Source organism: Rhinatrema bivittatum, chromosome 3 (genome assembly GCF_901001135.1).
Source record: "Rhinatrema bivittatum chromosome 3, aRhiBiv1.1, whole genome shotgun sequence".
NCBI lineage: Eukaryota > Metazoa > Chordata > Amphibia > Gymnophiona > Rhinatrematidae > Rhinatrema > Rhinatrema bivittatum.
The window spans coordinates 460,621,141-460,645,626 of record NC_042617.1 but is presented as its reverse complement, the minus strand read 5'-3'; the positions used below and the strand labels follow the sequence as shown (position 1 = coordinate 460,645,626).

Sequence of the window (24,486 nt, the reverse complement as noted above, 5' to 3'; positions counted from 1 at the left end):
ATACCGCCAGTATAATCATGGGTCTGTGATATGCTGATCAACTTTTTTTTCTTTTTTATGCTCAAGTGAGTGTGTGGCCCATTTTAGACCCGTGTTTCATTATGCATAATAGCACTTAACTTAATGGAGTCGAGGAACGCCAAGAACATGGTCGCGAGGTCGTATCCAAAGCCAAGCCCGACACGGACCGCGTTTCGGCTTCACAAGCCTTCTTCAAGGGCTGGAATTCTCTGTAAATGTAAAAATTATTTATAACATCATTTATAAAAGTAATCACCAACATTAAAACCTTGCAGAACATGGGTACTAACGTGACAATGCGGTAGTAGCATACTACAGCTGATAGTGTTTCTCCTCTACCGGAGGGGCCGCATTCGCGCGCTTTTTCAAGATGTAACAGACCAATAGGACGGAAGGTACACCCAGGAAATGACGTCAGCCGTTGTTATGAGACACAGAAATTGATGGATCATAGCAACGAGTACCATTCTATGGCTGCGTTAAGGCCATCTGGGTGCATACAATTCAAATGAAAAATCCAGCGTTGTTCACGAAAGTTAAGGAGCTGTTGAAAATCACCCCCTCTTTTCGTCAGTTGTATCCGATCAATGACACGCCACCTTAAGTCACTAAAAAGATGTTGCATATCTAAACAGTGTTGAACAATAGGGGCATTGATTTTGCCTGTATTCAGGCAACTTCGATGTTCGATCAGTCTCGTGCGAATAGGGCGCTTTGTTCTACCCAACCCCCCACTATTGATGATTCCCTTGTATTTCCAAAATCTCATTGGCTTCCTCCGGGTCCTGTGGATCCCCATGTTAAGACTTTCATTGATTTAGTTTTGAGCGATTTAGCGCACATTGAACAGCACGCTGAACAGCTGCGATTTAATCTTTCGTTGGATCAACATAAGGCTCTCATTGAATTGAAAAACACTTCTTCATTGATAATAAAACAAGCTGACAAGGGCGGTGCCACTGTTATTATGGACAAAGCTTTTTATATTACATCGGTATCAGAACATATATCTGATACAGACAACTATACAGTGCTACCGGATGATCCTGGCCCTGAACTGCTTCGGCGTATCGAGGAGATGGTTGAGGATGGTTTTGCTTCGGGTTTTCTCTCTAAGAAAGAATTTTCCTTCTTAGTTAATAAATGCTACAGATCTCCTGTTATTTTCATGCTACCTAAAATTCATAAGCACATGACCCAACCTCCATGCAGACCCATCGTAAACACGATTGGGTCCCTTCTGGAACCCTTGTCGATCTTTGTGGATAAATTTCCTCAGCCTCTTATTCCTAACATGCCGTCGTATGTGAAAGACACGAAAACCATGCTTGGTAGGTTGGACTCTATTCGGATTTCTAGCCCATGCATTTTGGTAACGTTGGACATTAAAGCTCTTTACACTAGCATACCCCAAGATGCGGCTCTTATCATCCTAGAGCAAGCCTTGGACACCCGTCCTCGTCCTCATCGAGTACCCACCACCTTCCTCGTTATGCTAGCGAGATTTGCCTTATGTGACAATTATTTTTTGTTTGATGATCACTTCTACAATCAAATTCATGGAACAGCTATGGGGGCGACTATGGCCCCCAGCATTGCTAATCTTTACATGGCTAATTTCGAGGAACACTTTTTATACTCGGCCCCTTCTTTTGTTCATGTTTCCAATTGGACCCGCTACATTGATGACATTTTCTTTTTGTGGCATAATGATGTTCCCTCGCTAAACGATTTTTTACAGTGGTTGAATACGCTGGATTCTAATATCACATTCACCATGCAATATCATCCATTTCAGATTCCTTTCTTGGACATCCACATTCGGCTCGTTGATGATCATTTTGTCACCACTATATATAAGAAACCGTCCGATCGTAACACCTTGTTACATTTTTCTAGCTTTCATGCGTACAGTTTGAAGAAGAGCTTACCCATCGGACAGTTCTTACGCTTTCGGCGATTATGTACAGATAAAACTGAATTTGCTCAACAAGCTCAACTTTTAGCGTCCAGATTATTACGCCGTGGTTACCCTACCCCTGTTATTAAAAGGGCTCTCAAACGGGCCACCAATGCTGAGCGGGAATGGCTCCTTTTGGAATCCGCAGATGCCACGTCTGATCCACCATTGGTATGCACTATCAGATTTTCCACCAGGTCCCAGGAGATTGCATCAATTGTGCGTAACCATTGGTATATACTTCACACTCATGAAGTGTTCAAAGATGTTCCTCTGATTGCTTACAGTAGGGGCAAAAATTTACGTGATCTATTAACTCACGCTTTGACCCAGACAGATTTTTCTACACAATCTGAAGAACCGGTAGGACACTGGGCGTGTGGGAAATGCACTATGTGCGCTCAATCTCTAGATGGCATTACGTGGACTGATAACGCTGGGGTGATCCACACATCCCGTTTCCATTCAGACTGTACTACATCTCACGTCATATATCTAATTGTGTGTCCCTGTACTAAATTCTATGTGGGGAGAACAAAGCGCCCTATTCGCACGAGACTGATCGAACATCGAAGTTACCTGAATACAGGCAAAATCAATGCCCTATTGTTCAACACTGTTTAGATATGCAACATCTTTTTAGTGACTTAAGGTGGCGTGTCATTGATCGGATACAACTGACGAAAAGAGGGGGTGATTTTCAACAGCTCCTTAACTTTCGTGAACAACGCTGGATTTTTCATTTGAATTGTATGCACCCAGATGGCCTTAACGCAGCCATAGAATGGTACTCGTTGCTATGATCCATCAATTTCTGTGTCTCATAACAACGGCTGACGTCATTTCCTGGGTGTACCTTCCGTCCTATTGGTCTGTTACATCTTGAAAAAGCGCGCAAATGCGGCCCCTCCTGTAGAGGAGAAACACTATCAGCTGTAGTATGCTACTACCGCATTGTCACGTTAGTACCCATGTTCTGCAAGGTTTTAATGTTGGTGATTGCTTTTATAAATGATGTTATAAATAATTTTTACATTTACAGAGAATTCCAGCCCTTGAAGAAGGCTTGTGAAGCCGAAACGCGGTCCGTGTCGGGCTTGGCTTTGGATACGACCTCACGACCATGTTCTTGGCGTTCCTTGACTCCATTAAGTTAAGTGCTATTATGCATAATGAAACACGGGTCTAAAATGGGCCACACACTCACTTGAGCATAAAAAAGAAAAAAAAGTTGATCAGCATATCACAGACCCATGATTATACTGGCGGTATACTTTGGTGCTAACTAGCATTGATCAATGTATGCCTTGTATGAGGTCTTTCATCAGAAGTACTCTAGATGATGTTGTGAATTCACGTTTATACACTACCTTAAACCTTTGGGACATTAGCGTTTATGTTTGCTGTTTTGTTGAGCCGCTATCCCTGCCTTATATTTAGTGCTATAAGAGATTAGTTTTCTATTTTTCTTTTTAAATTATACATTGACATTTTCCTCAATAATGCTGGCATATTTTCTGCTGAAACACTGTCAGTCTTGGGGTATCATCCAAGTCTCACAGGGAATATTTTTGTGTTTGTTTGGATACAGATACAAAATCTAAAGTTAAATGATTACTTTTGTTAGTTTAGGATAGTTTCAATACACTTAACACTTTTGTATGAAGCTCTTTGATGCTGCCTTTTATTTGCAACAAAAAGACTAAAAATAGTTTTGGCTAATGCTTTAATGAACATAGATCCAATCATATACCTCTCAGTCTAATACTGTTGATCCCATGTAAATCAGGATGGTACAGTATCTTGACATGAAGCACACTTTTATGATGCCACTGATCATATTATGTTGGTATTCTAAGGATATTTCTCCACTGTATTGTTTATATTGTTTGTGGAGAGTTTTGGGCTCTTTTACTTATCATGAGTGACTGTAAACCAGTATCAATATCCATTGGCCGAATTAATTAATTCTTTATGCAATGATTTACATTCATTAAAAAAAGATTACCATAGCAAATGACTTCTATATGCGTAGGAGGATGTTGGAAACATGCTTCATGTGCTGTGCTGTGCTGTACGGACTTAGCAAATATTGAAAGGTTTTGAGCTACTAAGGCTTTTGTACCGCACGTATGCCTATTTGCTTGCTTCTTGTTTCTGTGATGCTTGATTATAGCTCCATTTTACCTTGTTAATTGAATTAGTGTTTACTATTCTTGCAAAAAGGAAATCTCCCTGGCTTGCTGCTTGTTCTTTAGAAGACATTTTCTTATTTTAGCTCCGTTGTGCTACAGATCTCTAATGGAAGCAAATTTCAAACCAAGGGCATATAACAGGAGACAGCCTGCCAAAGTGGGGGGAAAGTCTTGTGTTAACACACAGATACATAAAAGTTGGTATTAAACCAACCACAAAGTATCACACTACATCTGAATTTATCTTATGCAGTGTCTTTTATAGCATCTTAGATCAGGACTACTGCAAGGGACAGGCAAGATGGACATCCGCCTGGGATCTCATACCAGGAGAGGGGGGGGGGGGGGTGCCATGGCTCGCCACTCCATGGCTGCCTTCTTCATAGGGGGTTATGTCCCACAGTCACATTTTAGCAGAGAGCTGGCTGTATTATGGGAGTACACATCACTCCCCCACCCCGGGCATGCCTTGGTCTCTTTACATTCAGCAATGGCCCTTTCTTAGACTAACTTATATCATCTTAAGCAACTAGGCCTATTAAGTGCATCATAGTCTCGTTAAAAAAAGATATAAGACACACAGGACTCTCATAGCAGAATAAGAAGTGTCTCTTGCTCCAATAGGAAGTTAGCAAAGTCAGTATTGTCCAAATAGATGTACATTTCAATTCCTTTTGGAGTCTCTAGTGAAGAACAGAAGCTCGAATAATCTCAAGATCAAAAAGAAGGAACACCCAAGGAGCATTGTCATTATGAACCCATTTTTGTTTGTTCATGGTTCTGTCGTGGAGCAGACTCTAGGCGATCAGTTAGTCTACCTAATGGAAGAGTGCGGCAGCAGTGCTGTAGGTGGGCACCAGGTATTTCACTGTGCATTAGCGCAGAGGGCTCTGCCCCGATGACTGTTAGGTAATGGCCTGAATCTCAGCCATTAGCATGGCCCTCTACTTTCTACTCCTGTCTCTCTCCTTTCAGGCAGTGTGCAGGGGACAGGAGTTCGGGAGGGGACAAGGCTAGGGTGGACAAAGTGAAACAAAGAAGACCCATTCTGCTCCCTAATCCAGCTCCTCGCCACCTGTTTCCTTTTCCCACCTGTCCTGCAGCAGATAGGAGGGGAAGAGGTGAGGCATCAAGGTGGTCACTGTAATTCCTGATAATAATTATAAGCATCTCAACGGATTGTTGACATTTAAGGAAAAGCTTTGGGGTGTTTTGAAAATCTCAAGTACTTGATTCAGTCAACAAATTTATGGATTTGAGCATTGAAGGTTCCTCTTGACATTTCCTACTAGAGCTCTTCAATTTTTGTAGATTTGGAATTTTGCATCATTGTAAAGGGTATTTCTATTTTTAGGAATATGTGTTTTATAATGTGAACTTTTGAATAAATTATAAATTAAGATTGTGTAATAAAATATGTAATAAGATATAATGAAGCTTTTAAAGATTTATTCATTGCCCCCTTTTTACTGTATTACTTTATAAAGTGCCTGGTAATGGAGAAAGTTTGTATTTCTGAGGCGACAAATGTAACAGTTTTTGGTATGGTGAGTAGTAAGGGGAAACTTATTTAGCCCAGCCAGCCATTTCAGAGACTAACTTTGGCCATTGTGGTATGGCTCTCCTAATTTATACATTTGTATTTCTTGATTTTTTTTTTTTTTTTGTAGTCTACCTCTAACAGTCAAAATGACAGGATTTATGAAAAATGTTTTTGTATGTATATATATATATATATATATATATATATATATATATATATGTATGTCTATATGAAAAAAAAGTTTTAATATTTAAAAATACTAGGCAGTTTTCAAAAAGCGCTTTTTGCTGAGTAAATTGGTATTTATTGGTGTAAATAGATTTTGAAAATTGTCCTTCCTGAATCCAATTGTGTGTGTGATTTTACACATCAAAATCACAGAACATATAGAAAGACATGGTTTAATGGAACAAAGTCAGCATGGCTTTACCCAGGCAAGTCTTGCCTCACAAATCTGCTTCACTTTTTTGAAGGGGTTAATAAACATGTGGATAAAGGTGAACCTGTAGATGTAGTGTACTTGGATTTTCAGAAGGCATTTGACAAAGTTCCTCATGAGAGGCTTCTAGGAAAATTAGAAAGTCATGGGATAGGTGGCGATGTCTTTTCGTGGATTACAAACTGGCTAAAAGATAGGAAACAGAGAGTAGGATTAAATGGACAATTTTCTCAGTGGAAGGGAGTGGGCAGTGGAGTGCCTCAGGGATCTCTGTATTGGGATCCTTAGTTTTCAAGATATTTATAAATGATCTGGAAAGAAATACGACAAGTGAGGTTATCAAATTTGCAGATGATACAAAATTGTTCAGAGTAGTTAAATCACAAGCAGATTGTGATTAATTGCAGGAAGACCTTGTGAGGCTGGAAAACTGGGCTCAAATTGGCAGATGAAATTTAATGTGGACAAGTGCAAGGTGATGCATATAGGGAAAAATAACCCATGCTATAGTTACACAATATTAGGTTCCATATTAGGTGCTACTACCCAAGAAAGAGATCTAGGCGTCATAGTGGATAACACATTGAAATCGTTGGTTCAGTGTGCTGTGGCAGTCAAAAAAGCAAACAGAATGTTGGGAATTATTAGAAAGGGAATGGTGAATAAAACGGAAAATGTCATAATGCCTCTGTATCGCTCCATGGTGAGACTGCACCTTGAATACTGTATACAATTCTGGTCACTGCATCTCAAAAAAAGATATAATTGCAATGGAGAAGGTACAGAGAAGGGCGAGCAAAATGATAAAGGGAATGGAACAGCTCCCCTATGAGGAAAGTCTAAAGAGGTTAGGACTTTTCAGCTTGGAGAAGAGATGGCTGAGGGGGGATATGATAGAGATGTTTAAAATCATGAGAGGTCTAGAATGGGTATTTACTCTTTCGGATAATGGAAGGACTAGGGGCACTCCATGAAGTTAGCTAGTGGCACATTTAAAACTAATCGGAGAAAGTTCTTTTTTACTCAACGCACAATTAAACTCTGGAATTTGTTGCCAGCAGATGTGGTTAGTGCAGTTAGTATAGCTGTGTTTAAAAAAGGATTGGAAGGAGGTCACGTGAGGGGATGAGCTGAAGCAGACGTGCCTAGCTTCGGCTCCCTGCTCCACGGCACGAACTACAGGCGAATATCCTTTTGCAAGGCGAAAAATACCTGATTCTAACCAGGGTCAGGTAGCACATGTCGATTGTAAACTTCATGAACCGATCGCCGGGTGCAATGACGAGCAAGAGCACAAGAAAAGAAAAAGAAAAGACGAAACCGGCGGCTGAGCACAAAATGGCCGCGACCGCATGCGATCCCGGGCCCATGCAGCAAGGTTCCCTTACGGCAGAGGCACTAAAGGAAATAATCGCAACCACTTTAGATGAGAAATTAGCCGGGATTTCTGAGAAGCTATCGGAGGTAAGGGAAGCCCTCACAGAGTTAGCCCCCTGAATTGACCACGCAGAGGGACGTATTTCCCTGCTTGAGGACGATATGCTGACGCAAACTGGGAAAATAAGCAAGCAGGAAGAAATAATAAAAGAGTTACAAATCAAACTGGATGATCTCGAAATTCGGTCAAGGAGGGCTAACCTGAGATTCTTAGGTTTACCGGAGACAGTAGATGAACAACAGCTCGAGACCTTCCTGGAAGATTGGTTACCGGAGGCGGTGGGGGAGCCTGAGCTTAAGGGTAAGCTGCATATTGAGAGGGCGCATAGGGTAGGCCCGCGAAAAGACACGGACAATCGGCCCAGGATCGCAATAGCGAAAATTCTAAGTTATGCTCATAAACAAAAATTATGGTTGGCCTCCAGGAAGAAGGGAACCATTGAATATAAGGGGCATAAAGTCAGAATAACACAGGATTTTTCCATAAAGGTCTCTCAAATGAGAAGAGCATTTTCACCAACATGCTCTACATTGGTGGAGAAGCAGATTAAGTTTGCAATGCAATACCCTGCCATCCTCAAGATATGGCATGGGGGGAAAGGACATACGTTTAATCACCCGGAGGATGCTCAAAAATTTCTGACCTCGCTAAAATTATGAGGTCACTGCTATCTCCTATAATTGTGCGTTACTCTGGAAATAATGTCGACATACCACTACAAAGTGGGCTGTGGAGCAGGGCCACTTCATAAGCGTGATCTCCAAGAGCCTCCGTGAGAGGTATTTATTTCAGAGATCCCTGACAGGGGATGGGGGTGGGGGTAATGGGAAAAGGGCGGGGGGGGGGGGGGGTAGGGAATTACGATTTAGGACCTGGGTTTGGGGAAGACCGCAACTGGGACGCACTGAATCTGGATACTGTTATTGTTCTTATGGAACTGCAGGTGGGGGAACAGGGGAGGAGCAAGCTATTTGAGGAATGCCACCTGGTACCTCTGAAGGAAGCTGAGGGACAGGCTAGGCTGGGAGCCTGGACCTCTCATGAAACAGTCTTTTGGTTCTATCAAAGTGCTGTGAACCCTTTCAATGAGTAAGTTTCGGATAATATCGTGGAACGTGGACGGATTAGGTTCGCCGATAAAGCGGAAGTCCATTTACCAGCATCTCCGAAGATTGAAAGTCAATATTGCATGTCTCCAAGAAACCCATTTGCAGGAAAAAGAAAATAAAAAATTGCGCAGGGAATGGGTCTCCGATTGCTACTATTCTTCAGCTAAAGGGAAAAAAGGGGGAGTTGCCATTTTAATTAATAAAAACACACCTTTCACTCTCAGTAAAGAAATAGCGGATCCCGAAGGCCGGTATTTGATACTGACTGGAACACTTGCAGGGAAAACCATCACTCTCTGTAACATTTATGGGCCGAACTCGCCGGATCATTTATTTTTCCAGAATATTATTAACCTGATGATGGTGCATGCTACTGGTGACATTATGGTGGCCGGGGATATGAATTGTGTCTTGGATGCAACACTGGACAAATCTCAACTTCCCAAAGGCTATCGCCAAAAAACAAAGACAGGAGTACAGCAGCTATGTCAACAGCTCCACTTGATTGATCCATGGAGAATATTGAACCCGACGTCCAGGGATTACACTCACGTGTCGAGAGCTCACGGAACGATGTCCCAAATAGATTATCTCCTAGTGGCGGATAATATGTTTACAAAAGTGGGTGTGGCAGAAATAGGAGCCATGGGGATAGCAGATCATGCTCCAATTTGGTTAGATCTGTGGTCATCATCCGATAGAAAATCACATAAATCGTGGAGGTTACCTGGCCATCTCCTCCAGGACAAGGAATTTCATCAGTACTTGAGGTCTCAATGGAATACTTTCCAAGAACATAACAACTAACATGCGGAAGATGTAACCCTATTTTGGGAAACAAGCAAAGCGGTGCTGAGAGGCGCCATAATTGCTTATACGGTGAAAAAGACTAAACAATTGAATAATACAATTCTTGCCCTGGAAAAGAAACTACAACAAGCAAAGGCCAACTTGGCAGTGGATCCCTCTCAACATAACAAGATTTCGTATTGGGCGTGTTTACAATCTTTGAACGCGCATTTACATCTCCGAGCTCGAAATTCTATTAAAGCATCGGATCATTTCTTTTTCCGACAAGGAAATAAATCGAGTAAATTGGTGTCACGCCTAGTAGCTACACAACGGAAAAAATCCTATATAACCGGATTAAAATCCACTTCAGGAACTTACGTGACGTCTAAAGAAGGTATCCTGGATGTCTTAAGGCAATTTTACGAGCACCTGTATAGAGAGGACCGAGAGGGAACACAGCTGGATGAAGAAGTTTTTTTTCGGGACATTGATATGCCTTCTCTTACAGATTTACAAAAAGAATTGCTTACCAGACCAATAACAGCGGGGGAGGTGTTGGGAGTGATAAAGATAGGAAAAAGTAATAAATCGCCAGGACCGGATGGATTCCCAGCGGAATATTATAAGATCTTAGGGGACCAGCTTAAGGAGGTGCTTGCCTCTTTTTATAATAAAGCTTGGAGGGAGACTGGATTCCCTGCAACATTCAATTCAGCATTTATCACAGTTTTACCTAAACCTGGGAAAAATCTAGAACAAGCCGCCTCATACAGACCAATCTCCCTCCTGAACTATGATTTGAAACTCTATGCCAGACTTCTCGCAATTCGGATGGGAGCTGTTTTGCCTCATATTATATCCCCTTACCAAGCAGGCTTTGTGAAAGGGAGGAATGCGGGAGCGCATGTGCTTCGGTTGGTGGCGGCTATGGAGACTTCACATCATCTTCAGGCCCAGGCTATGGCCGTCAGCTTTGACTCCGAAAAAGCTTTCGACCGAGTGTCGTGGGCATACATGTTTTCCGTGTTAAAGAGATTTGGCTTTCCGGACACAGTAATCAAGGCGATTTCTATCCTATACGCTACTCCGAAGTCGTATATCGTGGCCAATGATTCCATCTCAGCAGAAATTCCGATACGGAGAGGCGTGAGACAAGGATGCCCATTGTCGCCGATTTTATACATTCTTTCCTTGGATCCGCTTCTTAGGAAGCTGGGAAACTCTCCGGATATCAAAGGACAACCAATAGGACGGGACAGCTTTACAGTAGCGGCTTTCGCTGATGACATGCTGGTATATATGACTAATCCCTTGACAGCCTTGCCGCATGTCCTGCAGTTACAATCCGATTTTGGCAAATTTGCCGGATTAAAAATTAATGTGGATAAGTGTGAAGCCTTGGATGTTGCTGGAAGCCTGCAGTATAGCTGGCAAGGCGGCTTTCCTTTAAAATGGGTATCCACGTCCTTGAAGTATTTGGGTATCCAAATCCCGGCGCAACCAAAAGACCTATATGCGATGAATGTAGTCCCTAGGAAGGAAAAATTTCTCAACAATCTGCAAGCCTGGCAAACATTGCCGCTATCCCTAACTGGTAAAATCTTACTCATTAAAATGAAAGAAATTTCGAAATGGCTATACTTATTCAGCATGCTCCCAATTTGGCTAAAGAAAAAGGATGCGATGGACATAAACACTGCACTGCGTAAATATTTATGGAATGGGAAGCGAGCACGAATTCCTTTAACAACGCTCATGAAATCAAAAAGAGAGGGGGGCTTGAATTGTCCCAGTTTACGAGCTTATAACTGTGCAAGCCTCATGAGACACATTAAGGACTGGATATTTATGAAGGACGGTTGTGCCACTCTACAATTTATCATGCAATGGGTGGCACCATTTCATCCAGGCACACTCTTACAATGTCCAACTAGGATGTTCCCACAACGTTTTCAATCAAGTGTGATCATACAACCGCTGCGCTTGACTTGGAAACACATATGCTTTTTATTACACATTCAACCGGAGAATACTGCATGCCAGCCGATCACGGGGAATCCAATGTTTACACCGGGGTCTATGCATGGGCTTTTCCACAGATGGCGACAGCATGGCCTGTCGACGATTCTGCACCTGTTCGATTGGACGACGCAATCTGTTCATCTATACAGCTTCCAAGACTTGCAGGATAAATACGGTATACCGAAAGCAGATTTCTACGGATACTTACAAATTAGAAGCTATGTACAGGAGCATCTTCATACCACTTCGTCTTTCTCGGCATCGTACAGTATCACACATATCCTACAAGGCCCGGATGGAAAAAGGGTTAGGTGCGCTGAATATTACCAGGCGATTATGACACTATCGCACCCGAAAACTTTTACTGTCCTGACAGAGAAGTGGAATAGGTGGTTGCCAAGCACTATCTCAGAGAAGGATCTGGAAGAATGTATCAGTAGAATACCCAAAATATGCGAGAATGTGGCTTTACGGGATAAATTATATAAATTTTATAATCAAGCCTTCTATCCCCAGTATATAGCCTTCCAAATGGGCCTCATTACAGAAAAAGCTTGTCTTCGCTGTAAGGCGGACAAACCCGATTACTATCATAGTTTTTGGTTATGCCCAGTAGTGGAAAGCTTCTGGCAATCGTTACAGAAGAATTTGCATCAGCTATGGGGCATTTCTATAACACTGGATCCCAAGGTCTGGTTATTTGGTGTTGGAGCGGAAGAAGAGGTCTTCGACGATAAGTATCAATTTCAATTCTTTTGCAAACTTACTATGACTGCTCTGGACGCTATACTAGCCCAATGGCTAAATCCGAAACCCCAATATCAGGCGGTTTGGAAAACTAAATTTCACCAACTACTTCATAGAGAGAAGTTAACAGCAGCTCAAAAATCTGTGGCGTTCCAACATATCTCGACAAACATATGGAAAGACTATTTGTCACTACTGCCGCAGGAGGCGTTACCATACTTGCAATACCCGGAGGACAGCCGAGAGCCAGAGGGAGTCCGGTAATGTATATATGGACTCTGACCTTATATGTGATCTACTGGCAGAAGTTTGGCGACAATGCAACTCGAGATGATATGATTGTGGAGTATGGGAGATGCAAGTACGCAATAAATATTGGGAGTCCTCTCTGGTCATGTAAAGAATTTCCCTATTTTTGTAGAAAGTTTTATACTGCATTTCAGAGGTCATTTATTTGCTTGTCGTAATATTACGCTGCATGATACTTACTAACCAGAGATAGGCCCAATCAAATTGTATTGACATCCTATTGAAAATATGTACCAGGAGGGACTACCCACTGCCGGAGAAAGGAGACCGGAAAAGGAATACAGAGAGCACCTGTAGTTATGGGGAGAGCAAGTCTGGCTGTTCTAATAGCTGCGGTTATACCAAATCCGAAAACGTACTATTGTTTATGGGTCTAACAGGGAGGGGGGGGACGGACACCTCTGATGGGTTCACCTAAATCTATATATAATCTGGCTCTCTAGTAGGGTGAGGAGTAGTAATTCAGGCTTGGTGAGCCATGGAGATTGGGAGATTGGGAGAAACAAAAAACTCTAACGGTGGAGAGACATTCCCGGATTGGGGGGGTCAAACTGGAACCATAACCGGACGGATATGGCAGAGACTCCGAGGCTGAGCAGTGGGAAGAGAGTACCAGTAAAACACAGTCTGAGTTTAAGGCCCAACGGAATGACTGTAGGAGGGTTAAGTGAGCCGCCCAGCAAGCGGGATTAGCCTTGAGCGTTGCTATCGACTATATATGGAGACGGACATACATTATATGAGGCATTATGGTTGGGTAAACAGGCCTAGAAGGGAGGGCTGTTATGTTATGTGATGTTTTTTGTATAAGCTCTGTAGTGACGGATAATGCCTGGGATGCTTCCCTGTACTTATTATGTTTACTGTACTTATGTTTACTGTACTTATTATGTTTATGGTACTTATTATGCTCTATGTACTTATTATGCTGGATGTCCTGTCCCTTTCAATTTAATGTAGAAACTATGTGAAGGGATGTTTTCTAAATGTTTCTTTTATCAAGTTCTTTATCAACAATTTCTTTTCATGTTATGCATGGGCAGCATTACCTGGGTTGGCAAAGGTAGAGTTATGTGAAGACCTGTTAACTGTTGAAATTTGTGCTCATTGTCACTGAGCAGTCTTGTATCTGAATTCTCTGCTGTTAATAAACATATTTAAACAAAAAAAAAAAAAGGATTGGAAAAGTTCTTGGAGGAGAAGTCCAATTCCTGCTATTAATTAAGTTGACTTCGATAATAACCACTGCTATTACTAGCAACGGTAACATGGAATAGACTTAGTTTTTGGGTACTTGCCAGGTTCTTATGGCCTGGATTGGCCACTGTTGGAAACAGGATGCTGGGCTTGATGGACCCTTGGTCTGACCCAGTAAGGCATGTTCTTATGTTCCCTTTTTTATTAGTTCTAATGTTTCAAAAAGGGTCTCTTTGTGCTTTTTATCCATGGGGCCCAGAGAGTTCACAGAGAGGAAACTTTAAAAATAAAATTGAAGCTTTGCTGTCACCAGGCCTGCTGGTGGTTTTTTACTGTTTAGATTGCTGGTTCATTTTAAAACCTTCTTTACTGTCACCTTAACTTTTTTTTTTCTTTGTAATCATCTTTATTGGATCCCTACAAACAATACACAACCGTAAAGAGCAAAACGCTCATAATAAAAGGAGGGAGAGAGAGCCCCAAAATTTTTCCATATTTCCGCTCCCCTTACGAGAAGAGACAAATCACATTCTTACCGCATTCACCCCACACAAGTACACACACACACAAGGATAGCAAATGGAGGCGGCTAAGGCCGGAGAGCTTTGTGAGATGCCAGTTCTTTTTGCCGCACGGCCTCTAAACGGGCAGTGTGCGCCGTTTAGTTCTTTTCAATGTGAGACTGAGGGCGCTTCCGCCAGTTTCCAAATTAAGCAGGATAATCTTTTTGGCAATGAGAATGGCCACTGCAAGCAATCTCCTGTCCCCCCCCCCCTCCCCGCCCCTCCCCCTGTGGAAATCTGTCCTTCTTATCCCATAGACACAGATAGAAAGATTCGCTGGACCAGGAGACCTGAAAATCCAGTAGTCGCTAGGTAACTATAGACCTGATGCCAAAAGGGTTGCAACTTTAAACAGCCAGTAAACATATATGGCAAAGGTCTCCCGGGAGGATTTTACATTTTAAGCAAAGATCCCATAGCTTCATCTGCACACCTCTAGTTCTAGTAATATAAGATCTATGAAGTAATTTAAACTGTATTTCCCTCATGAGGCTGCTAAATAGTGCTGATTACATTAACCTGAATGCACAGGACAACAAGTGTGGTGATATGTCCTTGCCCAAATCAGTGCTCCACTTGGCAGCTAGGCAACGCAAATTCTTTGGATTTATCCCCTCAAACAAGTGACCCAAAAAGTTTGCTATCATTTAAGTGTATTTTTTTTTTAATTAAAAAAAAAATGGTTTTAGTGATCATCTCTAGGAGTGAAAGGATAATTCCCTGTGACATCTTTTGGCATTCCCATTGAGATCACCAACAAGTGTGCTAATTAGTTTCAGCTTGGAATGGTGGTCTCAGTTCACAGTGAATAGTGTTTTTTTATTCTTTTCAGTTATTTGGAGAGAATTTATTTCTTACAGGCTACAAATAGCATTCATATGGTTAACCTTTTTCCACTATTTGCCTGAACTGGTGATCTAGTGGTGAAAGGTTCTGTAAACCTGACTCTGTCCAGGAAGCTATCCTGACATCCCAAAGAGTTTACAATCTGATTTTGAGTATTGGATGCTTAAGCAACTTGCTGAAGGTCAATAGAGAGTAGCAGGTTAGGAATTAGAGCTAGGATCTCCAGGTTCACAGCCTGAACTTTAACCTCTCTAATACAGTGCCACACCTGTTCTGGGCCAAGGCAGGAGGAGAGAAACTAAGTTTATTGATGTGTTTAACTGGCATATAGATTAAATACTGTTCCTCAATTTGTGTAAAGAGCACATGCTTAACTATATTGCTTCCTCTTCCACTGTAGGTTCTTTACAAGTCAGTGCAAATATTGACATTTTATATGTATATGTGGCTCATTTAACAGTACATAGCTGTGCTCAAAATTAAATGAAACTCCCTTTCGAGACTAGCAGCTAGCATAACTGCATTCAGTGAGTAAATCTGGTAATCTGATATTGCTGTGTTGCATGGTGAATAATAGTATTGTTATAATTGCAGCCCAGAGGCAACAGGGGACATGGTGCTTCATCTATCATCACAAAAGCAATTACAGGTAAATAAAATTAGTTTCTATTGATGGAAAATGGGAAATCTATTGTTTATATCTATATCTGTAATGAGTTTCCAGGGATACTATAGCAGGATTTGCATTGCCGCTCTGTCCAGTATACTGGAAAAAATGTGACATGTATTCAAGATATCAGCTTTTCATTTGTTTTCTCCTCTGCTTTCTGCTTTCTTTACCACCCGCTATGGGGAAAACCTGCTGAAAACCTTGCACATCATTATCACTCCTTCTTTTGCTTAACAGTTTCAGGTTAAGTTTCTTTACTTAATGGAATCCTACCAGAAGTGTTGCTAGGTACTTAAAAGATTTGGGGGCACAGGCCCATGTGATTCGCCCCATTTTGTTGTCTCTTGAGATTTAGATAAATTACAGTCACAATCTGCCTCCCATCTCCCTCCCACCTGAGAGTGACTGTGTAAAAAAACAAAACAAAACCCAAAAACAAACCCAGGATACCAGTGTTACTGAGATCCTGCTGGCTTTATGGAGACAATTTAAGAAATAGGTATCAACCACACTAGAAGAGCCAAGGGGGGTATATTGTGCTGGCTGATTCTTACATGACCAGTGATGTGCTGCCAGTCCCTTTATCAAGGGGCTCTTAAGAGTCCTGTTCCACTTGGTGAGGCATTCCTTGTTTTTACAAAATTATTTAACCCTCCACCACGTTTTTCCATACAACACAAAATCACTAGGAATAGACTGTATACTGTACACTCCATAGTTCTGAAAGAGCTAAGGAATGAAATAGCAGACATTACTAGTAATCTCTAACAACTCATTTAAATTAGCTGTGGTAGTAGAGGATTGGAGAATGACCCACATAACACTCTTTTAAAAAAAAAAACAAAAAAAACTTTAGAGATAATCCTGGAAACTACAGATCCGTGAGCCTGATATCTGTGCCGAGGAAAATGGTAGAAGCTATTCTGAAGAACAAAATTTCTGGCCATCTGGATAAACACAGACTAATGGGGCAGAGCTAACATGGATTTAGCAACAGGAAGTTTTGCCTTACAAATCTGTTAGATTTCTTTTGTAGGTGTTAACTAACAGTCCTCTGAGCATACCCAACCAGTCACGTTTTCAGGATATCGACAATGAATATGCTTGAGAAAGATTTACATACAATGGAAGCAATGCATGCAAATCTATCTCAAGCATATTCATTGTCGATATCCTGAAAACCTGACTGGTTGGGTGAGGCATGGAGTTGAAAAGCACTGAACTAACACATACGCAAGGGCGAGTCAGTTGATTGTAGTGTAATAGTGGCCAACTCTCTAGCCAAGAGCCACAAACAGGCCAGGTTTTCAGGATATCCACAATGAATATGCATATGAGATTTTCACGCACTGCCTCCATGGATGCAAATCTCTTATGCATATTCATTGTGGACATCCTTAAAAGCAGATGTGTTTTGTGGTTCTTGAGGGCTGGAGTTGGCCACTCTCTGTTGTGTATTTGGATTTTCAAAGGGCATTTGACAAAGTCCTTCATGAGAGGACTCCTCTGGAAATTAGTTACTCATAGCATGACAAATTTAAATAAAACTGAAGAAATAACATTCAACTAAAGCCTGCATGGTCATATTTCTGGCATATGTACCTGTATCTGGGTAAAAACTTATCCGTCTCATTCACAAATAAAACAAATGTGTTAGGTGCATTATTGCCTATATTTTAAGCAATTGTGCTATTAGAACAATGAATACACTAGCAAGTACTTGGATATTAAGAATACAATAGGATGGCCTGGTTGATTTTCCAGGGATTTGTGAATTTCTGGATATCTTAGGTCTAAAAAGGAACTGTCTTTACTGGTTAAGAAACCAAATTTCAGAAGTTCATGAAACCTGGGTCAGGTCTTCTTTCAGAGGGTAATTAACAGGGAGCCGCATTTTCATCTCATCTTAGTTCCTTTTAGTTTCTTTTTAGGACTATTAGCTTGTCCTTGGGTGGTTGCATCCATTACAGATATTTATCATAACTCATTTTGCAGTAGTTTTCTACTTATAGGTATATGTTTTGATTTGTTAATTTCAAACTGCTTACCAACATACAGTATTTATTTCTTATAGGTGCATTATATTCTGCATAGTTTTATCCTCTGGGCCATTGAGAACTCTTTATCTAATTTAAGTATTAGCTTTTTAGGTATATTTTATAATGAACAAAAGTGTGAATTGGTTTTGTTTTTTTTTGTCTGTCTGTAATCACCTTCTGTGCTGTGCTACAATGGATTTGCACCAGTTTTCACAACACAAATTAGTAGGGAAGTGGGAAATCAGAATGATAAGCAGGCTGAATTAGCCATGCTGTCTGGGGTGATGTCATCCGACGGCGCTCCTACGGATTCTCTCCAAGCATTTATAACTTTTGCTGTGCTGTACCTGTGTGGCATTTCCCGCTCTCCTCAGTCTTAATTTTTCCGCGCTTTCACACAGATGTTTTTTTTCTCTCTCCTAGTATCCTCAGAGCTTACATCTATATTTTCATAGAATGTTTTCGCACAGAGAACATAAATTTCACTTTTCAGTGCTGACACTCGATGCCAAAGAAGCCAAGATTTAAATATTGTAAGTGCGGACACACAATGTCCGTCACTGATGGTCAAAATTACTGTTATATCTGTCTAGGCCTGGAACATGATGTGGCATCCTGCTGCGACTATGGACATGTGTCCCTTCGGGCACATAAAATCGCTAACTTGAGGGAAAAACGCGATTGCAAAGTATCTTGATTTTTGTTCAGTCATCTCAGAGAGACACAAGATGCCTTCCTCCTGTGTGGTCAATGGGTCTGCTGTATGCCTTTTTTCCAATACCACTCATCTTGAGGACAGTAATAAGGTGATTCAGGACAAGCCCAAATCATACTGGTAGCTCTTGCATAGCCAAGACAACCATGGTATGCGTATCTAGTACGGTACTCCGTGATGCGTTCAATGTATCTGTTGTGTTTCTGGCGAATTGGACCCTTGATCATATTGGAGTTGACTCCTCCCACGGGGAACCAATACGATAGGCTAGACTCAAATGGTAGACACAGAAGGAATGGAAGGCTTTATTGTACTGCTGTAGATAGATGGTAATGCAGGAAGGTAGGGCACTGATCCAAGAAGTGCCAATACGTTCAATAGGCTCAGATGTGAAGTCTCACTCAGATGTTTCATGATAGGCGGAAGCCCGCAGTGCGGGTAACGTCGCAGCTGGTGGGTGGAGCTGGAGCACTGGATCATAGAGATACTCACAGGAATGATGGTGTCTTCCTGATGGTGGAAAGTTGGGACTGAAGGTCCGTGGGGCAGAATATAATGGCTGGTAGGCCGTCGAGGAGCGAGTACTTGGTGGTCCGATATCCTGAAATGTAGAAGAGAGAGAGACCCCCAAGGAGCGATTGTCTAGTTAGAGAGGACCCCGAAGGGTAGTTGGAAGCGAGAGACCCCCCGAGGGGCGGGTATCTTGAGCTTCTACTGGAGCGAGGCCCTTGGAGTGAAGCAGTGTCTAAGCGAGCAGCTTAGAGTGGTCAGCATAGCTTAAACCGAAGTCCTTACTAACTCAACCACCAATGGTGAGTTGAGTGTTTAAATATCCTAAAAGGGGTGGAGTCCTTCCTGGGTGCTGCCCAGGGTTTCCCACCCTGTCCCCTTTGAGAGGGGCTGGTCCTGCCGTGCGCGTCCTAGGGAACGTCGGGGAGGGGGGGGGGGGAATGGAGCTTTAGCGGCGGTACTGTTCCTGCCGCTGAAAGAAGCCTCCTGATGCTGGAGTCAGCCCCAGGGGGAGCAGCCTGCTGCCGGTGGAGGTAAGCTTGGTTGGCCACGGCCTCTGTGGCCAACCGGCGCAACAGTATCTCTGTCAGGATCCAAATCTCTTGACTGAAGAAGAGGGTTCTCTTTCACCCTCTCCACACCTCCCTCCCGCCTAACCACCTGAATGTTGAACGCGGAGTGCTGCACACTTAGCTCTTCTAAATGCCATTCAGGAAGTTATCATAGCATCAAGGAAGTTGTCAACTCGACGGAAATATTCATTCAAATGGAAACGTTACTTCAGTTGGTGTATCCATTTGGACATCAACCTTTTCGCTTCCTCACCAAAACAGATTCTCAATTATTTACTCCAACTGTCTGATTCTGGCTTGGAGACATCGTCCATAAGAGTGCATTTAAACACCATAGCCACTTCGATTACTTCCCATCATTTAATATCTCTATTCATGAGAGGCCTTTTAAGCCTATGACCCCCTTTTAAAAGATCTGTACCCTGGGATCATAATGTCTTAACAGCACTAATGAAAGATCTCTTTGAACCATTGCAGTCAGTTTCCCTAAAGTTTCTAACCTGGAAGGTGATCTTCTTCGTTGCCATCACCTCAGCCTGATGAGTAAGTGAACTTCAGGCTTTGGTATACTTCTCACCTTTATTTATATTTTTTCCATGACAAAGTTGTATTCAGGACTCCTCCTAAGTTTCTTTTGAGAGTTGTCAGCTTTTCACATTAATCAAGCCATCACACTTCCTATATTTTTACCTAAACTACATGCCAATGAACGAGAGAGATTCTTGCATACTTTGGACTGCAAAAGAACGTTAGCATACTACAAACAACGCAGCCTCACAGACAATCGGCACAGTTGTTCATCTCTTTTTTTACTCCTAATGCATTAGGAGTGGCTATAACCAACAGAACGCTTTCAAACTGGATTTCAGATTATATACAGTTCTGCCATAAGTCATCCACATCAGTCAAAGCATATCAAGCGAGAGCAACGGCAGCATCAGTGATACATCTCAAGAATGTTCCCATTGAAGACATCTGCAAAGCAGCCACATGATCATCTATCCATACTTTTACATCTCACTATTGCCTAGACCAGCAAGCAGCTTCAGATAGTGCTTTAGGTCTAGCAGTTCTTTTAAGTGTGGTCAATCAGAAAGGTGTGTCCACCAGGTGGGTTGTGTTACAAAAAAAAAAAAAAATCCCACAGTATGCATGGAGAGAGATTGAAGGAACAATAAAGGATGCCCGCATGCACCCTTCATCCCTCTCTTCTCTTTTTACAACCAAGATCTTGGGATTCCCAGACTACATGGCTAATTCAGCCTACTTATTGACGGAAAAGAATACGTTTGCTTACCGTAAATGGTGTTTTCTGTAGATAGGATAAATTAGCCAGGTGTACCCTCTCTCCTCCCTGGACATTCCTTTTCTGACTTGCCAGACCACGGTGCTTGCCGTTACACTTAATTATAGACTGAGGAGACTGACGCGCTTCACGCGGGAAGTGCTGCACAGGCGCAGCAGAGCAAAAGCTCTAAATGCTTGGAGAGAGAGAGTCCGTAGGAGTGCCGTTGGATGACATCATCCCCAACAGCATGGCTAATTCATTCTGCTATCCACAGAAAACACTGTTTACGGTAAGCAAACTTGCTCATTCTCTAAAATGTTTATTTTTTAACTTTTTACAGGAGATAGTACAATAGATAAAGAAGAAAGTACATTGAATAACATGAAGCAGATAACAGAAGAGTCACATTTATTTCCACCACCTTAACAGAGAATATCATTAATAATACAGTTTGAGCTTACTAGAATAACAACATTTAAAAATTCTCATCTGGAAATGGAGACCCAGTAGAGGCCTCAAATTCTGTTGTATAACGATGACGTGAGTTGTAGTAGTGAGTAAGTAAGCTGCTCAATTAGAGCTATTTCTTTAAGCAAAGAAATCGTTTTCCAGAGGGTAGCACTCGTAAAGTGAGCTGCAAGTGCCATTTAATCACACAACTTTCAGTTAGTTTTAGGGAGATTGTTGGGAAGATTAGGCAGACAGTTAATCTGCAGCTGTTAATAAGACCTTCTGAAACAGGGTTGTAGACATTTCTACCTGCATCTTCAAGAAGGCTTGTGTATATATGAAAGACCACCACATACGTGTGTATGTACTAGACTGGCCACAACCATGCCAGCACAGGGTTGAGGAAGTTGGGGTGAAGCCAGCATAAAATAGTGGATACTTGAATGTCCTGTGAAATAGTTTGTATGTTAATATAGCCCTGAGATTACAGAGGGATATCTTGGCTATCCTCTTCCAAATCAACTTCCGTGCTGACCAGTTCTTCCCTAAGCCAAGGTCTGGATTTCATTTGTCCATTAAGGGCAGAGGAATTGCAGCTTTAGCGTGCATCATTTTGTAAAAGACAGGAACAAAAGGGGATAGCAGCCTCTGAGGCCATCTTTTCACTCCATTTTTTTTGCAAAGTTTTCTTCAATTGACGATAGAGCGTGCGAGAAGTTGGGCTTACTCTGTATCTGCTTGTATTTGGTTGAAAGATATTCATCCCATAGCTGCCCCTTATGTCTGAGGCCTAAATCTCACCACTCCTGTGTGTTGTTATGGAAAGTATGTATTGAGATACTTGGTTAGGTCTAAGCAAGGAGACCAGGGATAGTACCTCCAGTGGGAGCTGTAAATATTTACAGGTTTCCTGCCACGCTCTCAATGTATGAGCTACTATAAGATAAGATCGCCCTCTGGATACCACGGTGGGGTCTGGGGAAGGAAAAGCAGTTTAGCAAGGTCTGTTCACTCTGCTGAGCCACTCTCCAAAGAAAGCCAAGCTAGTGTTGAATCCTGTGCTAGCCATCTCTAAAGAAAGCTTCTTCCTGCCCAGTAGTACCATTGTAGATTAGGCAGCACCATGCCCCCCATTTCTTTTGAGTGGTACAAAGTGGCTAACTTTTAACCTGTGACGATTTGCCTACCCATATGAATTTGGAAATATTACTTGTCAAAAGAGCAAAGAAACCTTGCGGGAAAGAGCAAGGCACATGCTGGAAAACATAAATAAATCTTGGCAGTATGTTCATTTTTAGTACATTTCTCCTGCACGTCTGTGAGAGCAGTAAGTTATGCCAGTCTCTTAAGTCATTTTGTCTCTTAGTAACAACAGGAGCATAATTTGTTTTATAAATATCTTCCCAGGATTGAGGAATAAAAATTCCCAAGTAACAAAATCGATCCTTAGTGAGCTGGAAAGGCAACCTGGCCCTAAGCCCTTCTCTGGCCATCCCTGGTTGTAGCAGAAAGATTTTTGGTTGTTGACCTTTTAGCCCAAGGTCCTGCTGTATTCAGCCAAAACCTATAGTCATTTAGGAGCATGGTCTTAAGATCTGTCAAAAATAGTAGCACATCATTTGCAAAAGGGAGATTTTATGTGTCCTGCTGACAAATTTAAATCCCGTTTATTGAAATGTCAATCTGGATTACATATGCAAAGGCTTCAATAGCCAAATCAAACAGCAGAGACATTAGCGGACACACCTGCCTGATGCTCCTCAGGATTGGGAAGGGATCTGCAAGGTCCCTAGTAACGCATCCATGTGACAAATTGAGGGTCTATTCCATGTTTCTCAAAAATAGAAAAAAAGGTCAGTGGAGATGATCAAAAGCTTTTTCTGCCTCTAGGGCTGCAATAGCTCTGGATTGAGCTAGGGACAGGATATTAAATACTCTTTTAGTGCTGGCCATAGATAGGCTCCCTTTCTTAAAGCCAGTCTGGTCTAGAAGTATAAGATTTAACATGATTTTTTTCTTGATGCAATTGCAGAATTTTGGATAAAATTTTAATATCTGCATTGATTATAGATCGGTATGACCTCAGGGCCATGGTATCCTTTCCCTTTTTTAGGGAACACCACAGTGGTGGCCTCTTGTCATTCTATGATGGCAACTAGGATTTGCCTGCAGGTACTGGAATACATTATATATCTGAGATTTAAAAAAAAAAAAAAATAAATAAATTATAAAAGTCTAAATGATACTCATTGGAAGCAGGGCATTTGCCATGGCTAATTCTGCCACAGCCATTTGAATCTTCTCGAGCATAATAGGGGCAATAAGCTTTTTATTTTGCACCTGAGGGAGGAGAATGCCGCTCAAGTAAGCATTAAGTTCAGCCACTGACATCTCTTCCTTTGTAGAGCACAGTTTTTAAAAAAGGTGGCAAAGGTGCGATTAATAGCCTTCATTTGATAGGTAAGTGTCCCTGCGGGGTTGCGAATACCAGTAATATTGCTAGCTCATTTTTTGCCTCAGCATCCTTGCCGTAAAAGCTGTTGTTTTATTTCCATGTTCATAAATTTTATGTTTGAGAAATAGGATTTTTAACCTTGTGTTACTTGTAAACTACTTATTGCAGCCCTGCATTTTTGTAATTCCCTCCAGTCTTTCCTAGAGCAATTTATTTTATGCACATTTTCTAACTCCTGAATTTTCCTACTGAGCGACAATTCTCCCTTTACATTTCATCTTTAATATAGCTAGCGTAGCCTATAATTTTCCTTTGCAGGGTCGCTTTGAAAGTTTCCTGCAGCAGGACTGGGGTATAGTCTTCAAAAAAAAAAAAAAAAGTGAAACTCGAAGAACTCTTTTTATCATGTTGTGTACTAGTTCAATAAAATCATCTCTCCTAACAGGGAAAGATTGTTTCCATGTGTCTTCTTTCTCAGCCAGATAGCCCAGTCATCCAGGGTAAGAGAACAAGGCTGTGATCTGAAAAAGCAGCTGACAGAATATCAGTAACCCCAATGGTGTGGACTAGCCATTCTGAGCCTAGGAAGTAGTCTGTGTGCTGTAC

General features: G+C 41.7%; 1 protein-coding gene across 1 annotated transcript in view; it reads left to right on the top strand.

Moving 5' to 3' along the window:
* NBAS (neuroblastoma amplified sequence) overlaps nucleotides 1–24,486 on the top strand; it is a 1,239,997-nt gene that overhangs the window by 9,982 nt on the left and 1,205,529 nt on the right. Inside the window, exon 2 of the mRNA XM_029595926.1 lies at nucleotides 15,776–15,830. Coding sequence (XP_029451786.1) covers nucleotides 15,776–15,830 — 55 coding nt within the window. The remainder of the gene's footprint in view (nucleotides 1–15,775; nucleotides 15,831–24,486) is intronic.